The sequence below is a fragment of the Fukomys damarensis genome, unplaced genomic scaffold (assembly GCF_012274545.1).
Source record: "Fukomys damarensis isolate Sample0158 unplaced genomic scaffold, DMR_v1.0_HiC HiC_scaffold_5, whole genome shotgun sequence".
Taxonomy (NCBI): Eukaryota; Metazoa; Chordata; class Mammalia; order Rodentia; family Bathyergidae; genus Fukomys; species Fukomys damarensis.
This window is the reverse complement of record NW_022900917.1, coordinates 5,283,995-5,306,019: the sequence shown is the minus strand read 5'-3', so window position 1 is coordinate 5,306,019 and position 22,025 is coordinate 5,283,995. Positions and strand designations below refer to the sequence as shown.

Sequence of the window (22,025 nt, the reverse complement as noted above, 5' to 3'; positions counted from 1 at the left end):
GGATCATGCATTGTGGGCTCTGAAGCCTTACAAGGAGGAAGAAGGATTTCATGTTTAGAAAATTAGGTGTATCTGTTGCTGAATTTTTTAAATTTTTATTTGCTAATACTTGACTATGTAAAATATAGTTTCCTTTGAAAAGGCTATAGGCTTTACTTTTGCCTTTATTTTCTTTCTAAAATACTGATTTTTATACCTTAATTATGAATGCATAGCAAATATAATAAATAACAGCTAGCACATTAAAGTCTAATTGAGTATCGCATATCTCATATAACTAACTACTCTATCTACATGGAACAATTATGCAAAAGTAATTTTGCATTAGGTTTAAGATCTTAGGCAAAGTTTTTTTTTAATTAATGTTTTTATTGGGATATGCTGATTGATGTAGCTATAGTTCTAAAATAGGCAAAATACAGTTTTCATGATTATAATTTATTTCATTTAGTCTTTAATTAAACTGCGAATTTACCTAAATATATTATAGTGATTTTTTTGAGCAAATATTTAATAAACATCTGTGTACCCAGCTCTGGGAGTAAAAAGATAAATAAGCTGATTTTGCTCATAAATCAGTCATTAGCTGCTCTGTTTTCTAGAATATAATTTATTATCTTCTCTGCAGTTTTACCTAATAGCATTAAATCTCTGGGTTCTAGGAACAAAAATTCCTATTTTGACTTTAGATGTATTATAATTTTGAAGCTGGAACAATGATCCGTCCATCAATGGTCCTAAAATTATGGTTGAATAAGACAAATTTGTTGTTAGAACTCTCAGCTTCTCATTATTTTATAGATATACAAAGAAATTAACCCCCAACCTGAACACAAAGTAAATAGGTTTTTTTGGAGATGTGTACTTCAGTGGGGAAGGAAGACAGTAGCTTTGAATACCTTTCTGTGTTTGCCTTATTTTTCCTGCCGAGGGTGGGGCAGTTTTTAGTCTTACAGTGGTGGTGTTGAGCGAGGGCAGTGAGTGGGGAGTTGCCATGTGCCCCATCTAACAGTGAGTTTCAGTCCGCAGTCAGTAAGACACACGCTGTTTTGCAGGTTGGTGCTCTTTTTGCATTGCCATGCACTGTTAGCAACATATTCGTCCCACCTCCCACCCAGCTCAGCTCAAGAAAATGGAAGGAATACATAGCCAAAAAGCCGAAGACGGTCAGTGGTGAGTAGTAAATATTTGCATTGTGTTAATGCTGTGAGAGAGAGATGGATTTGTCAATCCTGAAATGGGATAGTCTGTCTTTCTGCCTGCCTGCCTGCCTGTCTTTCTTTCTTTTCTTTTCTTTTCTTTTCGTTCTTTTCTTTTTTGTTGAGGTGCCAGGGATTGAACCAGGTCCTCTCATATGCTAGACAAGTGCTTCACCTTTCACTGCACTCCTAGCACACGATGACATTTCTTCATTGCTCAATAGTATTTAACTATCTCTAGCCACATTCTTTAAACGTATCAGTGACCTCACAGCAGTACATTTAGTTAGTTAGAAAGCTGATATATTGAACAGTGATTTCTCAGAGACATTTGAGGAAACAGATATATGAAAATAAAGTAGGTTCCTTGTTACGTGGTGTATTTAAAAAATGAGCCTGTTTACACTTTTCTGAAGAAATTAGAACATATTTAACTATGCTATGCAGTGTTATACGTACTTCAAAAATACTGAGTTGTTTAATTTTCATAATAACCCTATAGATTCATTTTTATTCCCATTATACTGATGAGGAAATAGGGGCCTAGAAAATTTAAAGAGCTGTCCATTGACAACACCTTGGTATAAATCCTGGTTCTGCAGTTAATAGTCTGTCATTTCTCTTAAAATTTGAACCTTGTAAGTGGTATTCAAAATTAAACATTTGTTTAAATTTCTTTGAACTTACAGTTAGTTTTTATGACCCAAGCTGTGATGGGACTAGACTGCAATTGAAACAGGTCTACCAAGACTTCTATGGAAACACTCCTCAGAGGCCTAGTATTCTGAGGAAAAGAATTTTAAAATCAGCAACTTAGACAATTTTATATAGGCAATAGGTGAGATGCTGGATTCCATTTTATCAAATGTTGAATTATAGCTTCACGTAAGATATCTATTTGGAAAGTTAAGTCTAAAGTTTAGAATTTAGATCCAGATTGCTGGAGAACAGTCATAGCTAGAGATTTAGAATTTGCATTTAGCATCAGTTTTCTTATCTGTTGTTTAACAAACAAATGTAGTGGCTTGAAAGAGCACACTGTATTTGTTCATGGTTCTGCAGTTAGGACGGAGCTCAGCTGGTTGGTTCTTCTGCTGGTTGGTTTCACTGGTGGTCACTGATGTGACTGCATTGACGTCATAGATTGGAGGCTGAGTTCAGGATGCAGAGACGGCTGACTCTCTCTCGAGTCTCCAAGCCATTTTCTTGCCACATGGTCTCTTCACATGTCTCCAGCAGGCTGTTTGGGATTTTTACTGGTGCTCAGGACAAACAAAAATTGAAGCTGCCAAGATTTCTGAAGACTTAGTCCTGGAACTAGCCTAGTCTCACTTTTGCTACATTACTCTTTAAAGTTAGGGTCAAGAATTGTCCAGATTCACTGAGGAACCTTCGCAGTGTTATACTTGGAAGCTACCATTGTGAAGACACCACTGGTGCACACAGGTGTTATAGGAATGGTTAAAAAAAGAAAAAAGAGCAACCACTCAGACAACATATCTAAAGAAGAGAGCCAAGAATAGGGTCTTTAGAAATACCTGCATTTAGATGGAAATGGAGAAAGTTTAAAAAATATATTTGTAAATGGTTGTTTGAAGACCCTGGAAAGTTATAATCATTGACATCAGCATCACAATTCCATTTATCACAGTAATAGGATACGGTGTGAACTTATGGGAGGTAAAGGAGAGTCACATGGGTCCTTACACTTGAGGTAGATTCATGGTTCTTTCTTTCTTTCTTTATTTATTTTGGTTTTTTGAGACAGGGTCTCACTATGTAGTTGAGACTGACCTGGAACTCACTGTGTAGCCCAGGCTGGTTTTGAATTCACAGAAATCCTCCTGCCTCAGCCTCCTGAGTGCTGGGATTACAGGCATTTGCCACCACGCCTGGCTCAAGGTACTTTTTTTAATGAAATGTTTATTGAAGTGAGGAGTATATTTTGGAAAGTAATTATAATTCTGATTAGCTGAAAGGTAAAGAAAAAGGCACAATGAATAAATATGCATCTAAAATCTGGTGATTTTAGAAAATGCTACACAAAATCAGAAATAGATTTAGTGAGAAGCAATATGGTCAGTTTCACTTACACTACATAAAGTCATGGGATAATATACGTTTCTCAACATTGCGTATGTCCAGGTCTGATAATAATTAAAATATCTCCTGAATAAAGTGAGTTTTATTGGATAGCCTATTTGTTATTTATTTTTCTTATTGTGACTTTCTACTTCAAGTGGCTATTATGTTGCTGGTTCTAATTTTAAGGTTATTTATTGATTAATAGTTTACTCAGTTTTTTTGCATGATTTTTATTGTAACTTTAAGAAAATATCATGTGGCTTGATTTCAGTTTTTTAAATTATTGCCTCTTGAAATTTAAGGATTACTAGTGGTAACTTCTGAATAATAATGACATAGATCACATGATAATCTTTGAAACCAAATTGTTGATTACTGATTAGTCTGGGTCATTAAGGGCTGATTAAACGATGTGTTATGGTATTTTTTTTTAAAGCTTAAAAGTGGCGACAAAATCAAAGTGGAGAGTTGATTATTAAGTTCTGTTCTACCTGTAACCCTTCCCGAAGGGGAAACTTATTACTTAGCCACTGACAGAACTCCTTATGTACAAATAGGGAAGCCGAGTATTAGTGTAAACATTTCAATAAACTTTGCGTCCAGAACACTGCACCTCCCCATGTTGTACCCTCTGGCATCTTTCCCTATCCCAGATAGTACAGGAACACTCAGATCCCCCGAGCCAGAGCTCTGTTCCTCCATATTCTGCTGAATTATACCCAGCTGTTCCCAGACGTGAGCCAGGTCTCCAAACTACATTGCATACTGTCCTGCAGCCATTTCCTATGTTACCGCTTTGTCACTTGTTATTCATTCACTCATATCTTTCATTCACTTATTTGAATGTGGAACAGATACTGTGTATCAGGTGTGCAACTATAATCTGGAGGTCGGTGCTCTGGGAGATAGACTTTATATTCCTCTCCATGGAATTTACACTGTTTAGTAGCAAAAGAATGCTTTCTTAAACATGCTGTTCAGTGAAACACTCAGAAATTATTGATATAGAAAAATGCAAAAGCTATATGAACTAAAGAAATTGTCTAACCCCTATTTTATTTCTAAGGAAAGTGAGCTAAATCCCCGGCTTTTTGTTTGTTTGTTTGTTTGTTTTATTTTGAGGAAAGAGTTCTTTATATAAAATCTGTATTGAAAGGCCAAGTGTATAATGAAAAGTGCCTGGCTCTTCACGGAAACATTTTATGAAATTGTCCAAAAAAAATGAGACCTCATCGTCAGAGTCCAAGTCATAGGGAGGTAACCACAGCACGATCTACCAGTGTTGGCATCGCCGGCATTGCTTCATTATCTTTCATTCTCAGCACAATACTGAAAATTAAATTTCTAAAACTCCTTTTATTACAAGTGACAAAACTTAGGTGCAGAAGTATCACCAAGCTTCTCTAATGTCACAGGGCAGAAGCAGGCCCTCCCAACAATTTCGCACGCGCCCAATCCCAGGCGCCATCTTTTGTTAGGTCATGTAGCGCTTCTGTTGAAAAGAATTTGAAGAACTTGATCTTTTCTGATCTATGCCTTGACATTTATTCTTATAGCAAGTTAATGCTGTCTGATAATTTTATAATTCTGGGTGCCTGGCAGCTCTACAACCTTGAGTTTGTTGTCGCGTCTTTTGTGAAAAACAGAATTTCTTGTGAAGGAAAAACTTTTAAAGGTTCTCTGAGAAAAATCATGTCTTTTTCTGACAGAAAAGTCCAGTTACAGTGTTTGTAAAGGGACTGCAGTGATAAGGACTGAGGCGGTGTCCTGAAATGATGAAGCGTGTGCTCTGTTAGTACTCAAATTGGCCTGTGAATGTGTTTCAGAATAGTTGGCCAAACTGCAAAGGTCAAAAGGATACTGTGTGGATGATCTATAAATAATCTCCATCTTGAAAACCAGTGCACTCTGGCAAAGATTTTGAAAATGGGTTTTCATGTCAGAGACAAAGTATTCTTTCAGCCAGGAACCTTCTTCGGGACAGGCCCTGTGTATATACTAAGTCAAGAAATGAGTCTCAGTAAATTTAAAAGGATAGAAAAAAGAAATAATGCACAGTATGCTCTCCGGTTACAGTAAAGTTAATTTAGGAATCAACAGTGAAAGCCTGAGAATCCCCTCAAGTGTTTGGAAACGAACACACTTCTGAATAACCTATAGGTCAAAGAAAAGAAAAAAGGAAATTAGAAAATAGTTTTCACTGAACAAAAAATAAAAACAAAACGTCAAACGTATGGAAAAGTGCCAAGAAGTATTAAGGAGGCCTTACATGCTTATTGTAGATTGGAAAAAAAGATTAAAATTGGTAATCTAATCATCAACCTCAAGAAACAAAAAGATCTAATCCAAGTGACTAGAAATAAGGAAACCGACCAGCTGGCACTGAACAAGTACTGCGAAGCAGAGCCCCCACAGCTGTCCAGACAGGCTGTGGGCCTAGGGCCCCACACAGACCTGTGGCGCGAAAAGCGGTGAGGACGCCCCTAGGAAGAGTGGACTCCTGGCGCCGAGCAGGAAGAATCGGAACCCCACAGAAGGGCTCGCACTTATGTACGCACACGCGTAGATTTACAGTTTTTTAGACTATATATGTAGACTTCTGTCCATAAACATGAGCTCAAAATATATCCAAATTCAACAACTGCAACTGTAAAACTTCTATAACAGATGCCAAAACAATTCACGGAGTGAAAAAAAAAATCTAGAAATTAGAATCTGCCAAATATTATCTACTTTTTGAAAAACACTGCTAAAAAATTTAAAAACAAGCTATTCATTGAGAAAAGTATTTCCAATCATATCTGACAAAAGACACATACATGAAATAATTCTTACCATCCAATAATAAAACGCTGATTAGTAGTTGGAGTGTAATTCTAAGGGTTTGGGTGGCTGAGGCAGGAGGATTGCAAGCTTGAAGCCAGCCTGGGCAAATTAGCAATGAGAGATCCTCTCTCAAAATAAAAAAGGACCGGGGATGTAAATCCACCAAAAGAAGGTGGTCCTTGAGTGGATATTTCACAAAGAAGATAGGTGAATTACTAATAAATTTCCTGGAAAGATGCTCAAGATCTTTAGTCTTTTGTGACATGCAAATTCCAACCAAACTGTGATCTTAACAACGTAGTCCCTGGATGACTGTGATGAAGGACAGGGACCGTCAGATGTTAATGAGGACGTAGAGGAACTGCAAAACTCACACATTGTTAGTGGGAGTATAATAAGACAGCTACTGTGGAGAATAGTTGGGCAGTTATACCTACACTTTAGTATGCAATCTAGCATTTTCATTCCTAGTTATCTATCCGGGAGAAAAGAGAACAGATCTTCGTATAAAGACTTGTGGGCAAATGTTTATAAAAGCATCATTCATAATAGCTAAGAATTGGAAAATACACAGATAGCCATCAACTGGTGACTACATTTTTTTCCCCAAACAATGGAAGACTCAGCAATGTAATTTGTGGTGTTCCTGAAATAGCATGCTGAGTTTATAAAGTCAGACAAGATTATGTATTATATGATCACTTACTGTGCATGAAATTTCTGTAAAAGACAAGAAGACAGCAGAGCATTCGTTGTCTGAGGCCATGGTAGGGAGGAAAGATGGACTGAAAACCTGTGCTGGAAGTTTTCCAAAACTGAATTATAGTGTGGGATGGATAATTATGTAAATTTTCCAGCTTTGTTAAAGTCAGACTTTAAATATCTGTTGTGGATGTAGGTACATGTATTTGTATAAATTATGCTGCAGTGAGTTTTGGGGCTTATTTTTCATAAGCATTGCCTGAAAGTCTTTAGACCTAAACGTAGAGTTTTGTTCCTCTCCCTCGTTCAGTGTTTCATAACACCAGCTACCACTGCATTCACCTTGAAAAAAGCTCAGGTGAGCCCCACCTGAGGACAAATCAATCAGGTATCTGGGTGGAGCCAGGGCATTAATAGTTTGTAAGGGGTTCAAATATGCACCCTGGACTGAGGACCCCTGCCTTCAGGGCTGCTGTCTTCAACCCTCTGCTGGAAAGTCTGTGTCACTGGAAAGTCCTTTAGGTGCTCTGGGGCAGAGAAAGGATGGAGAATTGTTGCTTGTGTTATATTAGTCAGCTTTCTTGTCCCTGGGACAACAGACCTGACACCCAGAACTTAGAGAATGAGAGGGTTACTTTGGCTCATGGTTTTAGGGAATCGAGTCCAGGGTCGGCTGGCTGCAAGGCAGAGACGTCATGGTGGGAGGGCCCGGCAGGGAGCAGAGCTGGGATCAGTGCTGGAGAGGAAAGGGTGAGGGACCAGACGGTACCTGAGGTGACCTCTCTGTGACCCACCCAGACACACCCAAAGTGTGCTTCTTGGCCGGGTGGGCGCTCAGCCAGCAGGTCACAGGGCTTCCGGCTTTAATTCCTTACCCGGAGAAGCAGGATGGTAATGAAAGGAAAAGACTGTGAATTCTGCAGCTCTTTTTTTTCTTATCCTGTCCAATCTTACCTGGTTTCTGTGTCCATAGAACAATAAAGAAGTCATTATTTGTATGGGAAGATCCTGAAATATCTGAACGAAGAGCTCATGCAGTCATTGCTGCTTTCCAATGGTGTGTTTTACTATATTTTAACAGGAAACGTATGCAGTTATGATCCTTACGTTACTTAACAGTCACGGTAGAATTTATAAATCCTTTATATTTTTGTAATCTTCACAGCAGAAGGCTTCAAGTAGCTATTCAACAATACCATCATTTTAGTTCCTAGAATCGAGCCACATTTTCTTGGATAATCTGATTTTATTGTTTTCCCATTACTTATACTGGTAATTATCAGTAACTCAGAATATTCACTGAACGAGAATGTCTTTTTTCCCCAGTTTTCCTGGAATACTTGTTTTTCTTTTACGTCACATGGAATATTTTTGCTCAAGATTAATACGATTTTGTTTTTATATTGTTGGGTTCGATTAAAAAAAGGTAGGGGTGTTAGAGGATTTTTAAGCCACTAAGAAACTTCTTGACGTGTAATTTGATTTTTTTGTTATATAAGCAGGGTTTCTGCAGATGAAATACTCAGGGCCTTCACTGTGGCATGTATGTTAACGTGTAAAACTGACAGAGCTAGTGTAAGCTGGTGCTTTCAGCTCCTGCTTTAGCTGCACGTCTGAGCAGTGTGCGTGTGTGTCCCAGGTGACTGCAAGGCTCACATCATGAATACAGCATTTGAAAACAGAATTTTTAAATAATTACTTTCCTTATTTCTTTAGGAAGACTAATGAGAACTGAACAACTATGGTAATCATGAATCTGTTGCTGTCTGCAGTATTTACATAAACGATATTTTAACTGACACCTGCTGAATCCCAAATAATATTTTTTAAGTGACTGCAGAGTCATTATGGTTAAGGAAGTTCTATAAAGTGAATATTTTTCTTTCGAGGAAAATAGGATTGCTGTAATTACACCTCACCTGTAATTTTAATGTAATTAATTAAAATGCTACCAAAGGTAGTGGGATTTCAAGTAATTATGGAAAGGATGGCGTAGTAAAGAGAAACATAATTGAGTTGGGAAAGTGCTAGAATAGTAATTTTTTTGTTTGTTTGTTTTTTTTGTACTGGTGATCGAACTTGGGACCTTGTGCTTGTGAGGCAGCCGGCAGAACCACTGACCTAAATCCTCAGCCCTGGAAAGTGCTAAAATAAAAAAATAATTAAGATCACTATTTTTTGGCAAACCATAGTTTTAAATTAAAATGGTAATAAATGTTTTTCCTTTGTAATAACTTTAAATTCATTTTAATGCTGCTGTTTATGAATAGAATTATTATAATTACAAAAATGATTGCATGTACTTTTGATTAAGAATAGGCTTTTACCCGCAGTCTATGTTTATATCTGTGAAATAAATATGGCTTTTATAATAAAATTATAGTAGTTTTTTATCATTTTTGGAAAAATGAATGTGCATACGTGTATATATATATAAAATTCTATAGTTAAAAAAACTTTTGTATGTTGTATAGTTTTCTACTATGGAGAACTTTCATTTTATGAGCAGAACTTTACATAGCTAAGACAAGGATAAAATGTTTACCCTGCGCCGCGTGCTGTGCGGTCGTTCACAGCTCAGCGAGCCGCCGGGTGATCCCAGCAAGGCGCAGATCTGCCCTGGCCTGCGGGACCTGAGATCCGTGAGCAGCCACCGTGCAGATCTCCACCCCGCCAACCAGATCTGCCTCACCAGTGTGGCCGTGGTACGGATGAAGCGTGCGGGAAAGCGCTTCCAAGTCACCCGCTACAAAAACTAGGTCGTGGGCCGGCGGAGTGGCAGGAAAAAGACCTCAGTGAGGTTCGGCAGACCCACTCGGTGTTTGTAAATGTTTCTACACTTGATCTCAGCCAAAAGGCCGAGAAGCGATGTAAATGTTTCTAGAGGTCAGGTTGCAAAGGAGGAGGATCTCATCAGTGCGTTTGGAACAGGTGACCAAGCAAGCCTGGAAGCAAATTTTTGACTAAAGGAGAGGTTCAGGTGTCAGATGGAGAGAGTCACACACAGGTGGAGCAGGTGTTTAGGGACATTGCAGCCGTCGTGGCAGACAGATGTGCGGACCCAGAGGCAGAGAGACCGTACACTGTCATCCTCATCGGACAGCCACCAAGGGCGTCCTCTACTCGGTCAAACCCAGAGAGCACGAACAGCAGACTCCGGAGCTAATAAAGCAGCTAACGGAGAAATGAGGATACAACGAGCCCACACGGGGCGTGGCTCATCCTTCCTGTGAAGAAGGGGAAATGCTGGAAGAAGAGCTCCAGCCACTGATCGGGGGTTGTAGAAAGTGAAGGCTACAGTGAACAGTTGGAAACCGTTTGCCTCATCGACCCAGGCTGCTGCCGGGAACTCGTTGAGCTAATCGAAAGGGAAACAAAGGCAGAGGTTCTCTGGAAGTTCTCAGTCCGAAAGACGGGGGAAAAGGAGAGGAGAAATTCAAATAACCTTCGTCAGCTCTGCACCACAAAGCACCAACGCAGAGGGCTTCGCTGCTGACAGCGCGCTCTGATCTCTGGGATTTGCGCAACCGCCCCCAGCAGTCTGCCCTCCCGCTCTGCGCTAAATCTACGGAGTGATGCCGTTTTGATTGTAAGTTGAGGTTTTAGACCAAAGTAAAAAACCCCAAGAATACGAAGTGCAGAGCGGCATTTTGCTGTTGTCTTCTGCTCCTTGAGCTTTCCACAATGAGAGTTCAGACACCTCTGGTGGATAAAAAGCTAAATTTTGTACACTGTGTAAGTAAAATAATGTAGGGGTTATGTCTGATGAGAGGGGCGCATCTGCCGCGGAAGAGAGCATATGACTCACTTTTAGTTAATGTTATCTGCGTGTGCCGGTGTAAACATTCAGGGACGACGTCTGATTGTCTGAAGAGATCCATAATGTGCGGGGCTTAAATAATTCCCCTGAACAGGCTGCCATAACCTACATTATTCTTGGTAGAATATAAAGTCATTCATATCTAATTCTTAAAGTTTATAATCTATATTAATATAGCTAAAATTATATGTGACTAATGTTGTTTTTATTTAAAAATAAAATGTTTAAAAATAGCTTCATCGGTGTGCAATTCACATACCATAACGCTGTGTACAAGGAAGTAGAAGTTTGTATAATCACAGAGTTGTGCAGCCGTCCCTGTAGTGACTCGCAGGACATCTTCATCTCCCCGGGGAGGCCGTGCGTTCACCAGCTGCGTCCGTGGGCCTCGTCTCCCTCCCCGCCCGGGGGGAGCCACTCCGTGTAAATGGAGCCGTGTAATCAACAGTCTTCACGGAGGGCTTCTGTCACCCAGCAGCACGTTTTCAAGGCCCGCTCCTCTTACTGTTGCAGGCACCAGGACTATAACTTCCCTCGTGCGGAGTGCCCCGTTTTGTTTATCCATGCATTGGTTGTGGCCATGTGGGCTGCTGACCTCGAGGGGCCCTGTGAGTGGATACTGCCGCTGTGAGCCGGTTATACAGGTTGAAAATTACTGAGTACAAACCGGGAAGTGGAAGGGCTGGCTTTCCTCTTCTTTCAGTATCTTTTGGTAGAGGGTTAGGTTTTCGATTGAGATCTTTGTAATGAAAGTAGGTGTGTTAAATTGCTTTCTAAACATTGATGTAGCTACATTTTATACATTTAATGTATTTTTAAATGTTCATTTATCCTAAGGTATTTTAAGATTTCCCTTGTGATTTTTAGTTGCATGTTGTTTGGTTTCAACATATGTTAATTCGCCAGGTATCTATTAGCTTTTAATCTTTGCGTTGCGATGGGAACACATACTTTGTGCAGATTACAGCCCTTTAAGTTTATTGTGCTTTTTCACGCTATTATTTATTTGGCTGTTTTTAAAAATTATATCTATCTTTTTATTTATATTCTTTACTTGATCAGACAGCATGCCTTTCTCTTCTCTCTAAGCGTGGTCCGTGTGGTTCTTTGGACACAGCATGTGTGTGTTTGCTGTGAAGTATCAGTCCGTTTCACAACTGTCCCCTCTCAGCCATTTTCTTTCACCGTTTTGTTTTTATATATCACATATTCCTTTGTCTTTTTGTCTTGTAATTTTGATATTTTAGGTCCTCTGCTCTCCTCTTCCGAGATTGGTTTTTGTTGTTGCCTTGTGGGTTGGCGGCTGTGTGAGTGCACTCTGTTCTCAGTGGAGAGGCTTTGGCATTACCTTGCAGAGAACACAGGCTTGTTGCAGGCGCTTTCAGCCTTGGCTTTGGCAGATCTTTCACTTGCTCTTTTCCTGTTCTGTCCTTGTCCACCTCATTTACTAGCACACTCAGCCTTAGATCTCGCTAACTTCTAACTCATTCGTTTGTTTTCTACATTGCCCTGGGGCCTGTGTTGCTTACAGCCGTTTGAATTGCTGATCCAATTAAATCTGGGTGATTTTTGAGGTTAGACCTTGCAATAGATTCTGATACCAGATGGCTCTTCCTAGGTATCTTTCCTGGTTCTCTGAAGTGAACTAGATCATTTGCTTGTTTTTGTTTACTGAGAGCTGAGCTGAGGGTTCTGGGTCCCTGTTGTCCTCTCCGTGGGGTGGTGCCTGGTGGAGAAGGGAAGGCCCTCAAGTCTCATCACACTCGGGAGGAGTTGGCCTCTTCTGGTCAGAACTGGGGAGATGGGAAATGCAGCCAGCCCGTCCCCCCATGACATCCTTAGGCCTGGTGAGGAGTGGAAAGGAGAAGGTGACTCATCTTCTTGGCCATGAAGCCTCCAGTAGTGTCTTCCATCCAGCCAAAGTGGGAGTAGACTGGGAAGACACAGCTCATGGCCACAGTGCTCTCAGCTGACAGTTTTCACCCTGTCTGAGCAGTGTTTTTCCTGAATAAGCATTTCTTCATTTACTGTGGACCCGTGGGAAGCTCACCAGTGGGCTCGTTGCTCCCATCTCTGGGTGGGAGAGACCTGGGTGCTTTGCGGGAGGCGGTTTTCCCCAACTGCTGTATTGTTGTGAGTCGGTTCAGTCAGTCAGAGCAAATGTATTTGCCCAGGGAGACTCCTTGAATGCAACGAAAGGAAGCAAGGGCAAATTTGCAATGCATGAAGGTTTGATGGAACCAATTAAGAAAACATTGAAAGGCTTGATGAGAGGGAGGAGCGAACAAGCTGTGGGGAGGGAAGGACTCTGACTGGGATGCAACGCCTAGGGGATGAGCCAGCAAACCAGTCAAACTTGTTGAAGGGGCCCAGAGCTGGCTGTGGGGCTCCCTGTTCTGTTCAAGTGGCTCCGTACTCTGAGACCCCTCCTGCCTCTGTGGGTCCTTAGTTTTGCACCCTCACTTCCAGATCATTGTCCCACTGTCAGTCTAAATCCTTCATTATCAATGCTTATGTTATGGTTATCTCTATAATTTTTTCCATTTTGAATCAGACAGCACTGATATACCAAGTACTGTATACCAAGTACAAAACCGTTGGGGTATGAAGTTGAACAGGTTATACTCCTGACCGGCAGAAAGCCGAGAGTACTGTAACTAGTTTAGTTCTCACTGTTGCATTTGCCGTAGCTCCTGACACTTTCTTCTTTTTCTTAATTGCTGACTTCAGGATTCAGTGGATTGTGATCCCAGGTGTTCTAGTATCCAGTTCTTTGAGCATCTCTTCATGAGTGTCCTTCATCTGTGCTTCAGGAACTTGCTTTAACATTAGTTTTGATCTCACTGTTACCTATAATTTGTATGTGCAGATATGAGTATAGAAAAGTGATTATAACTAAGTATCATGGCTCTGTGGTGGTATATGCTATGCTGTTACCTCTATACCTTTCATCCTTTTAGTATAACTGATGAGTAAAATTAAATTTTGAGTTTTGTTTTTTTTTACATTTAGCTCATTTTTCTTCCCCTTTTTTTTTTTTTTGTCAAAGTCATATTGTTGCAGAATTTAAGAAATCAGAGACACCAGTGGGTGAAACAGGAGGGTTTATTTAGGTGTGCACCAGCTAGCTCAGCAGACTCATGTCCAGAGGCTGAGCCCTGAGCAAAGGAAGAGTTCTAGTTTTATACATGTTGCAGAGGGACTGTGGTCTACCTAACACCATGACACTTCTGGACAGAAGCAAAACAAAGGCAGTTAGTCAAGCTGTGACAGTTTTGTAACTTAGCATATCTTGGTTCCCTTGGTTGGATAAAAATAGGATCTTATGAGAACGACAGGTTGTGAAATCTTACATACAGGGTCAAAGTTACTAATTTTACTTGTAATAGAAAAAAGAACAACAGCTGTAGGGAGGGGAAGTTTAAGGGGACTGCTTAGGTTGGGGAAACTTGTTTTTCTGTCTTTTTAAAGTACTGTGGCACAATTTAAAGTCAGTTATCTCAACAGGTTGCAAGTGTTGATTTAAAACAAGCAGTCACACGTAATGGTTATAGAGTTTTTTCTTTTAGAGGGGACGCAAATGTTCTAAAATTAGATTTTGAAGATGGTTGCACAACTCTGAATATACCAAAAACTCCTGAATCAAATATTTAAGTAGGTAAATTATACATTATGGAGATTATATTTCAAAGATATTTTAAAAATTAGTTGCTCTTATTCCTCAGCATTTCCTTTTCTCTAGAAGCGACTGTTTTTAACTCTAGATCTGAAAATCGGGTGTTTGTGTTAATTGCCACTTGTTCTTTCTTAGAACATGAGGGTTTTAGCTCCGTAACGTCTTCGTCCTCACCACACCCTGCATCCGTCTCTGTATGGGACTCTGCATTACCAGTGATCCCGTCACTATGTCATCACCTTTCCCAGTCGAACTGTGTGTAGCACAGTATTCTATCAAATCACATATAGGAAAGGAGTCTGTCCCCACAGATTGGTTAGTTTTACTGCTAGATTTGTTCCATAGTTTTGGGCTCTCTGACTCTTTTCATCTTCATGAAGGTTTTTCCTTTTGCTCTTTTTGGTTGATTCTCATCTAATTTTTTATGATAATGCATGTTTTAATTCATATTTGGGTATTTGGAATGCCTGGAAATATGCTTTTTGGAAGGAGAATTTTGTTCTGTTTTTTATTTTGTTTTGATTCAGTGTCTCACTATATAGTCCAATCTGGCCTTGTGCTCTGCTTAGCCCATGCTGCCCTCAAACTTGCTGTGAGTCTCCTGCCTCAGCCTTCTGAGAACTGGAATTACTCTATGCCTGGCAAGATAATGTTTTTGTAATTACTTTTTAATATTTTTTTTGTTTTATAATAATCTTGTTGATCTATTCTTTTTAACGTTCTTTTTTTTTTTGTAGATCCTATTTCCATATTATTTTGCCTGTTTTGGTTTCCCTATCTTTCCCTTGTCTTCCGTTTCTTTATTGTTTACTGTACTTTCTTATAGATTTCCTGAAAATCTATTTTATAATCATTTAGTTGGAGTATTATTTCTGCTTTATTAATTTAAATTTCCATGAGCTCTTTTTCGTACTTATTACTTTAATTCATGATTAACATACAAAGAGCTATATAAATTTAACCTGTACAGTTTGATGAATTTCAGAATGAGTGTATAGCTGTGAAACCACCAGCCTGTGCCATAAACATCATCACCTACAAAAGTTCCTTCCAGGGCTAAATCCAGGGATTTAGCTCAGTGTGATCCCCAGTACCCCCCACCCCAAAGTTTCTTTCAGTCCTTGTGGTCTACATAGCCAGCCTCGTGGAAGCAGAGAGGAGAATGTCTGGTAGTTGACAAGGGGCTGCGTATGAAAAGGAGGAGACGGCGTGGGCCTAGCGGCGGCCCCGGGGCCAGCTGTGCGAGACGCCCAGCTCTGGACGTCTGTGCAGCGTGGTTAGTCACGCGGCTCTTCTGCTCAGTGCTCTCACCTGCGAGCTCCTGTGACTTCCTCCTCTTAAGGGGTGTCACACCTCAGAGGATTTTAGTCATCTGCTTTGCTTGTTTTTAAGATTTTTCTGTTTGCTGCATTTTCTTTGTTTCCCATAGGTTGCTTTCTTCTTGTTCATTTTGCTTCTGGCTTTCATAATAGCAACTTGCCTTCAAGCCCCGCAGTTTCTGGCTGTTCACATTTAACAGGGAAAACCAGGAATCTGACTGGAAAAGTTAGATATGTGGGCAGAGCACAGCGATTGAGACCTTCACTGGAGGGAGATCTAGGTTATTTCCCCAGGTGACTGCCGCCCCCCCCCGTGTTGCTGCAGAGCACAGCGATTGAGACCTTCACTGGAGGGAGATCTAGGTTATTTCCCCAGGTGACTGCCACCCCCGTGTTGCTTTTTTTAGTCTTTTCTAAGACTGCCCATATTTCCAAAAGATGGCTCACCTCTGCTGTCTAGCTTCTAAACGTGTGGGAATTATATAGGAAAAGCCAGGCAAGGGGCCTGGGTACTCAATATATAAACACTCACTTGGATTCCCTGATAATTCAGAAGACCAACCCTCAATTCTGTCTCATGTCTTCTAAGCCAGAGACCTTGTTTGTTTTTATTTAGAGAGGAAATCTCAACTCTTCCAGGCTCAAGAAGGACAGTCATTTCTCTGAATAAAATAAGAAGAGAGCGGGGCGTGGTGGTGCACGCCTGTAATCCCAGCACTTGGGAGGCTGAGGCAGGAGGATCGCTGTGAGTTCGAGACCAGTCTGGACTACATAGTGAGTTCTAGGTCAGTCTCAACTACATAGTGAGACCCTGTCTCAAAAGCCTAAAAAAGAAGAGATGAGGAGAAATGAGTGAAATGAGCGACCACGGGCCCCAGATGAGTCGAGTTCCAGCTTGTTTCGAGCCTTGTCCATCTCCTCTGGCCGGTGACGGCCATGTCTTGGGCTGCGTCTCACGTACTTATCCGGGCCCTTTCTCTCCTTAGCTCCCGACGTGGACGTGAAGGGAGAGCGAGCGAGCTTTTACCTCTTGCTGCGCGGTGGGGCGAGGAGAAGGTGCAGGGCCACCCTGCTTCACTCCGCCAGCCAGATCAATGGCGCCTTCGCACTCAGCGCCATTCTGGGAAAGACGAAAACACTGACAGCGGATGCCAAACTGAGTAAGTGTTAAGTGAGCGAGGGCATTTCCGGCTGTGTGTGTAGAATTAGCTTGTGTGGTTTTGAGTAGAAGAAAGATTAAATATTTCGTTGACTTATTTTCGCCGCACTAGATTTCTATCAGTAATTTACCTTTTATTTTAAGTATCGTATATTTTTAAGTGAAAAGATCTAATTTAGTTTGCATTAAGTGTAATAAAATTTAAAATTCAACCTTTGTTTCCAAACACGTTTTGGTATCATCTGCTTTAACTACACATTATTATTTTTCTAGAATTTATTTTGCATTTTACTTACTTCCTCTCAGACCTTTCCTGTGTTATGCTCACCTCTCTGTCTTTCCCTTGCTGCCTGCCCACCTGCCCAGTCGAGCATGAGAACCACCATCTGCCCTGGTCCCCTGTGTCGCCTGGGTTTGGCTGGATATTTCCATTTTGAGTCCCACATAGGATGCGGGGATTAGAGTCTGGAAGACCCCGCAGGGCTTGGTGCCCCTCACGGCTCTTCACCCCCACACTGGTGCCTGCACTAGGGTGGTGGGAACAGACGGAAGCTGATTTCCTCCCCACAACTCCCCACCACCGGCGTGGTCTTCCTCTCAGCATTGTGGTCCCAAGATGGTCTGACTTCTTACGTGGTTGCTGCCCCTGTACTGCCGTGGCGCTAAGAGGCTGCAGGTCCCTGGATGTCACTTTTACCAAACCTCGTTACCAACCCAGGGCAGGCCCCCAGTGCTGAGGCTTTGCCCAGCTCCGGGAGTGCTGAGCTCCCTGAGGCCCTGTGTGCACCGCTTACTGATCTGAGTCCAGTGAGACAGAGCACGCTTGTGCACGACAAGTCACGAGTAAGCAATAGGCAGCAGTGCTCAGAAGACCCTAGGTCCCCTGTGAGCTGGTGCCCCGTGTTGGGAACGTTGTGCAGGGCAGGTGGAGTTTATAGTGTAGCTGGGAGAACCCAGAGGTGATAGGACCTGTGTCTGTGTCCCTTCGGGACCATGGCACTCACTGGGCGAAGCTTCAAAGACCTCAGCTTGTAGGGGAGACAGGAACAAAGCCCGAGATGCTCCATAAATGAGTTGTGCAGCCCTGGTGTGTGGAGCATTCTGTGGAGAGCTGGGAGGTAGCGAGAGGCTGGCCCAGCGGGGCTGTCCGGAAACCATCCTGCATGAGTTACAGTCATGGCAGGACCCTCAGGGGAGCAGCCGTGGGGCGGCTCATCGTGGGGTCAGACTGGGAGAACCTGTAGAGACGGCAACTCTCTCCCTCGTGTATTCTGAACAGATTGGTGAAAATATGCTGTCAGGAATTTTGCTCTGGTGCCTACATTTCCCACAGAGAATTAAGAATCTGGTCAAAGTGTAAAATGGGAAACAATGTAATATGCTGATTTCTCCTGCTTTAGTGTCACTCTGAAATATATAAGCTCAAGAGAGGCGAGTGACTTTTTTTTTTTTAAATTGCATCACAACACATGGCTAGGAATGGAACACTAATTGTTCACATAGCAGTATCTTCCCTGTCGAGTGTTTTCTGTTTTTCAGGTGGTCCTTTTGACCTCTTAGCACTTCCGCATTTCTCTGGGGAACAGGTTGTACAGAGAGAGGAGCATTTAGCCACTGCTCAAGCGTTGGTGTTGAAGGAATGTTTGGGTGAGTAGCGTCTGGCTGAGATACCGGCCATTCCTTTGCCCTCTTGCTTTCATACTGTCTTCTGGGTGTCACACTCATTTATACACCCATTCTCCATACCCATGACGTGCAGCAGAAGAGGTCTGCAACTTTCTTTCACCAGATTCGGAATATTCCTGTTGATTCATGTGTCACTGTTAACATGTAAACACATGTCTTGCCAGGCAAATTTTGTGTTTCATAATTTGTTTTTGATTGTATGATATAGAAAGGACACAGAAGTTAATTATTCTCACACACACACACACACACACACACACACACACGGTCTATATCTACATCTATATATGAAGCCTTTTGTATAGTTCTGGTAGTTGGAGGGTAGAGACCGCAAAGGGAGAAAGTGCAAATCCAGAGAAATTGTTGCTTGACCATTGACTAGTAGACTTGTAACTGTGACCATCAGTGATGGTAACTTAAGCTCGTTTCTCATACTGAGAGAAGTTGGCGTCATGGATTTTCCTTGTCTGGGAAATTAGTACTTTTCCCCTTTATTCCCTCCCTCCCTCCCGTCTTCTTCCCTTCCTGCATTCCTTTTTTCCTTGCTCCTTTCCAGCAGTCCTGGGAATTGAACCCAGGTCCTTCACACTGAGCTGCATCCCCAGCCCTTTTTAATTGTGAGACAGGTTCTCGAAATTGCCAAGCCTGGGTTTCAATTTGTGATCCTCCTGCCTCAGCCTCTCAGAGTGCTTGGGGTAGAGGTGTGCATTACCATGCCCAGGTAAGGCTTGTTTGCAGGATCATAATTGTAGGGTTTTGCTCTGTTAACTTAGTTTACTAGTCTTAATTTTTGTTAATAAGCCTTAAGCACGCATTGTGGCCCAATATGAACTTACTTTAAGCGTGTCATTGATATATGATTTCCAAGAAACTCATTAAAATCATGAGACCTTAGTTTCATGTAGAAAAAATATTTAAATGGTATGTATTATAAAATAATATTTTTTGTTTAAAATCATTTTTAAAATACCTTAAATTCAGTGGTCTGTTCATTCAATAGAAGACAATTCTAAAATACAGAGCCTTAATTATTAACAAGAGGAGTACTGACATTTTCAGTTGTGTAGAACCGTGGTGATTGTATATTCTTCATTTTTTAATAAAAAAACGTTTATTCAAGGCAAATGCAGTTAGGAGGGCCAATGAGTTTCGGTAAAAACGTAGGCGCCAGAGTGTATTGACGTGCTGTGCTGCTGGGAGTGTGGGCTGCGGATTTCAGACATCAGAGCGCATAGAACTCACTTCTGGACTTGTTCTGTCGCTGCCAAGTTCCCGCCAAGGCCTGATTTCCTCCCCGTAAGCGTCCTGCACTTTATATTCAGCATCTCTGTTCCATTCCTCTTTTCTTTCCTTTTGTCTTTTGTGTTTTGAGACGGGGTCTTGCACCATATTCCAGGCTGACTTTGAACTCTCTGTGGAGCCCAGCGCGGCCTCTGAGTCCCCGCGACCTCCGCTTCAGCCCCAGTGCTGGGTGGCAGTGTTGGCTCCCAGGCCGGCTCAGCATCTCTGTCCTCGCCTCCTGGCCTCTCTGCTTTTTTCTGTTTCTCTCTGTTCCCTGGGAGCTTGGCCGAGCTGCGAGCTCTGAGCCCATCCAGTCTCCTTGGGGTCACCAGAGGCTCCGGCAGGGCCGCGGTCCGGGTCGCGAGGGGAGGAAGGCAGTGACAGCTGCAGCAAGGTCTCTGCCCCCAGAGCGGGGAGGAGGGTGGGCCGGGCTGGGGCCGGGCGGGCTCCACAGATGTGCAGCTGCGTGGCTCCCCAGCTCCGGGCAATGGCAGGGAAGCTCCAGAGCCGCAAGCTCTGGCGTCTGTGAGCTCCTTGCCAACTTGCGCGCCCAGCACTCGGTCACGGCGCGGCGTAACGGCCCGTGGACCGTTTCTGATGAGATCCTCCGTGCAGACAGCTGTTCTGCCCAGGCTTAGCCAAGGCCCATCCGTGTCCCGGGGCACAGGAACCAGCGTGACAGCCCAGCCCAGCAGGGTGCCGGTGTGCGCGGGGCTGCACAGCCGCAGGGCGGCTCGCTTAGGTGTGCGGCGAATCTGTCTGCACGGGCGGAAGCCGAGTCCAGCAGCAGCTCCCTTGGGTGATTTTAGTTCACAGGAAGAATGGACTGTGCAGAAAGATTTCTTCAAAATTATAGACAAAACGTGGAGATTACTGATTTTCTGTTTCCCTGCCCAGTGCCAAGTGAGGAAAAAAAGCTTCCCTCAAATTTGAGCCCACTGGGGCATTGCTTCTTACAAGGATGCAGAAACAAAACTTGTTAGAGGTTAATTTTTAAATCATCATTAATTGTGCTTATTTTGAAGACTATATTTAGTATAATTTTAAAGTGATGATATATAAAATTGGAAGTTTTGTATTTTACATGTTGTTTTACTTACAGCTTTTTGTACTTCCTCAGATTTTTTGTGATACTGTGTTTCAGTGACTTCTCAAGAAAAAGTTTAAGCATGCTGAAAAAGTTTAGATATTTAGTATGATGCAAGATAATCTCGTTTGGTCCCCTTCTCTTTTGCAGAAGACCTAACTCCCTTTCCCATTACCCATCTTTTATTTAATTCTTTTTACATCTCCTTCCTTCCCCTCCCTCTGTCTCTTGCAAAAGATCTAAATAATGTGTCTATGCAGCTTTTCTCTTCTGAGAGGTGTTGAATATTCTTTATTTGGTATGTTCCACTAGCCACACTAAATACCTTGCGAAGTAGAAGGCAGCACTGTAGCTATAGGGGTCCTATGTGGCACAGCGTGGAAGACAGAACAGCAAGCAGACATGGCTTCTTCCTCCCCAGCTCTGGTCCTCAAGGTAGCACAAAGTGTACCTCAGGGGGATCTTGCTTGACCAGAGACAGCAGGGATTTCCTCCGTGTTTAAACTATTCTCACAGCCGGTTAGAAGAGCAGGCTTCTGGAGCTTCTGGGTTGGTGTTCCTTGTCTTTTGAAAAGTTGAACATTCCTAATCAGCCATGTCTTCCAGAAGAGAATGGTATTTACTGAACTGAAGTTACTACCAATTTTTTAAAAAATCATGTTCATTTATAATTTTTCTTAAATTAGGACTGTCCAAACAAAATATTCTGTCCGCCATTCGTGGTCTGAATCCTGGTGTGTGAGGTCTGTTAAGTTGTGGTGCACTTATGTGGGAAATCTACAAGACATCTGGTTTTAGCATCAGTAAGGCAGTGACTGATACTCATTGGGAACCCTCTGGCCCTGAATCGCCAGGTTGACTGACCTCTTCTCCCTTTCTCTTGATGCCAGTGAAGATCACTTCTGCTGCAGAGCTGTGCTTTGGGGGTTCTCCACTCACTCCGTCCCGAGTCCTCTGTCCAGGTGACCCCTGTGTGCTTCCTGGCCTCTGTGTAAGAATCCAGGCACCCGCCTGCCCACTGCCCTGCCAGATCGGTCTCGTGCTCCGCCCTGGTCCTCAGATGGCACCGTGTACACTTCTGCACCCCCGCCCCCTTGCCTTTCTCAAGAGCACCCACTTTTAATTTGCTTTCTGTTGCTGGTGACCGGCGATTCCTGGTGGGACGTCCCACTCTAGCCTGCAGTT

General features: G+C 42.3%; 1 protein-coding gene and 1 pseudogene across 2 annotated transcripts in view; both read left to right on the top strand.

Annotated features, from left to right (window-relative positions):
* The window catches only part of Mtbp (MDM2 binding protein), a 67,329-nt gene that overhangs the window by 19,620 nt on the left and 25,684 nt on the right, over positions 1-22,025 (top strand). For both annotated transcript variants that reach the window (XM_033759853.1, XM_033759852.1), the window contains 3 exons: positions 1,056-1,173; positions 16,614-16,787; positions 18,326-18,433. In XM_033759853.1, coding sequence (XP_033615744.1) covers positions 1,056-1,173; positions 16,614-16,787; positions 18,326-18,433 — 400 coding nt within the window. The remainder of the gene's footprint in view (positions 1-1,055; positions 1,174-16,613; positions 16,788-18,325; positions 18,434-22,025) is intronic.
* LOC104859128 lies at positions 9,350-16,690 on the top strand (annotated as a pseudogene).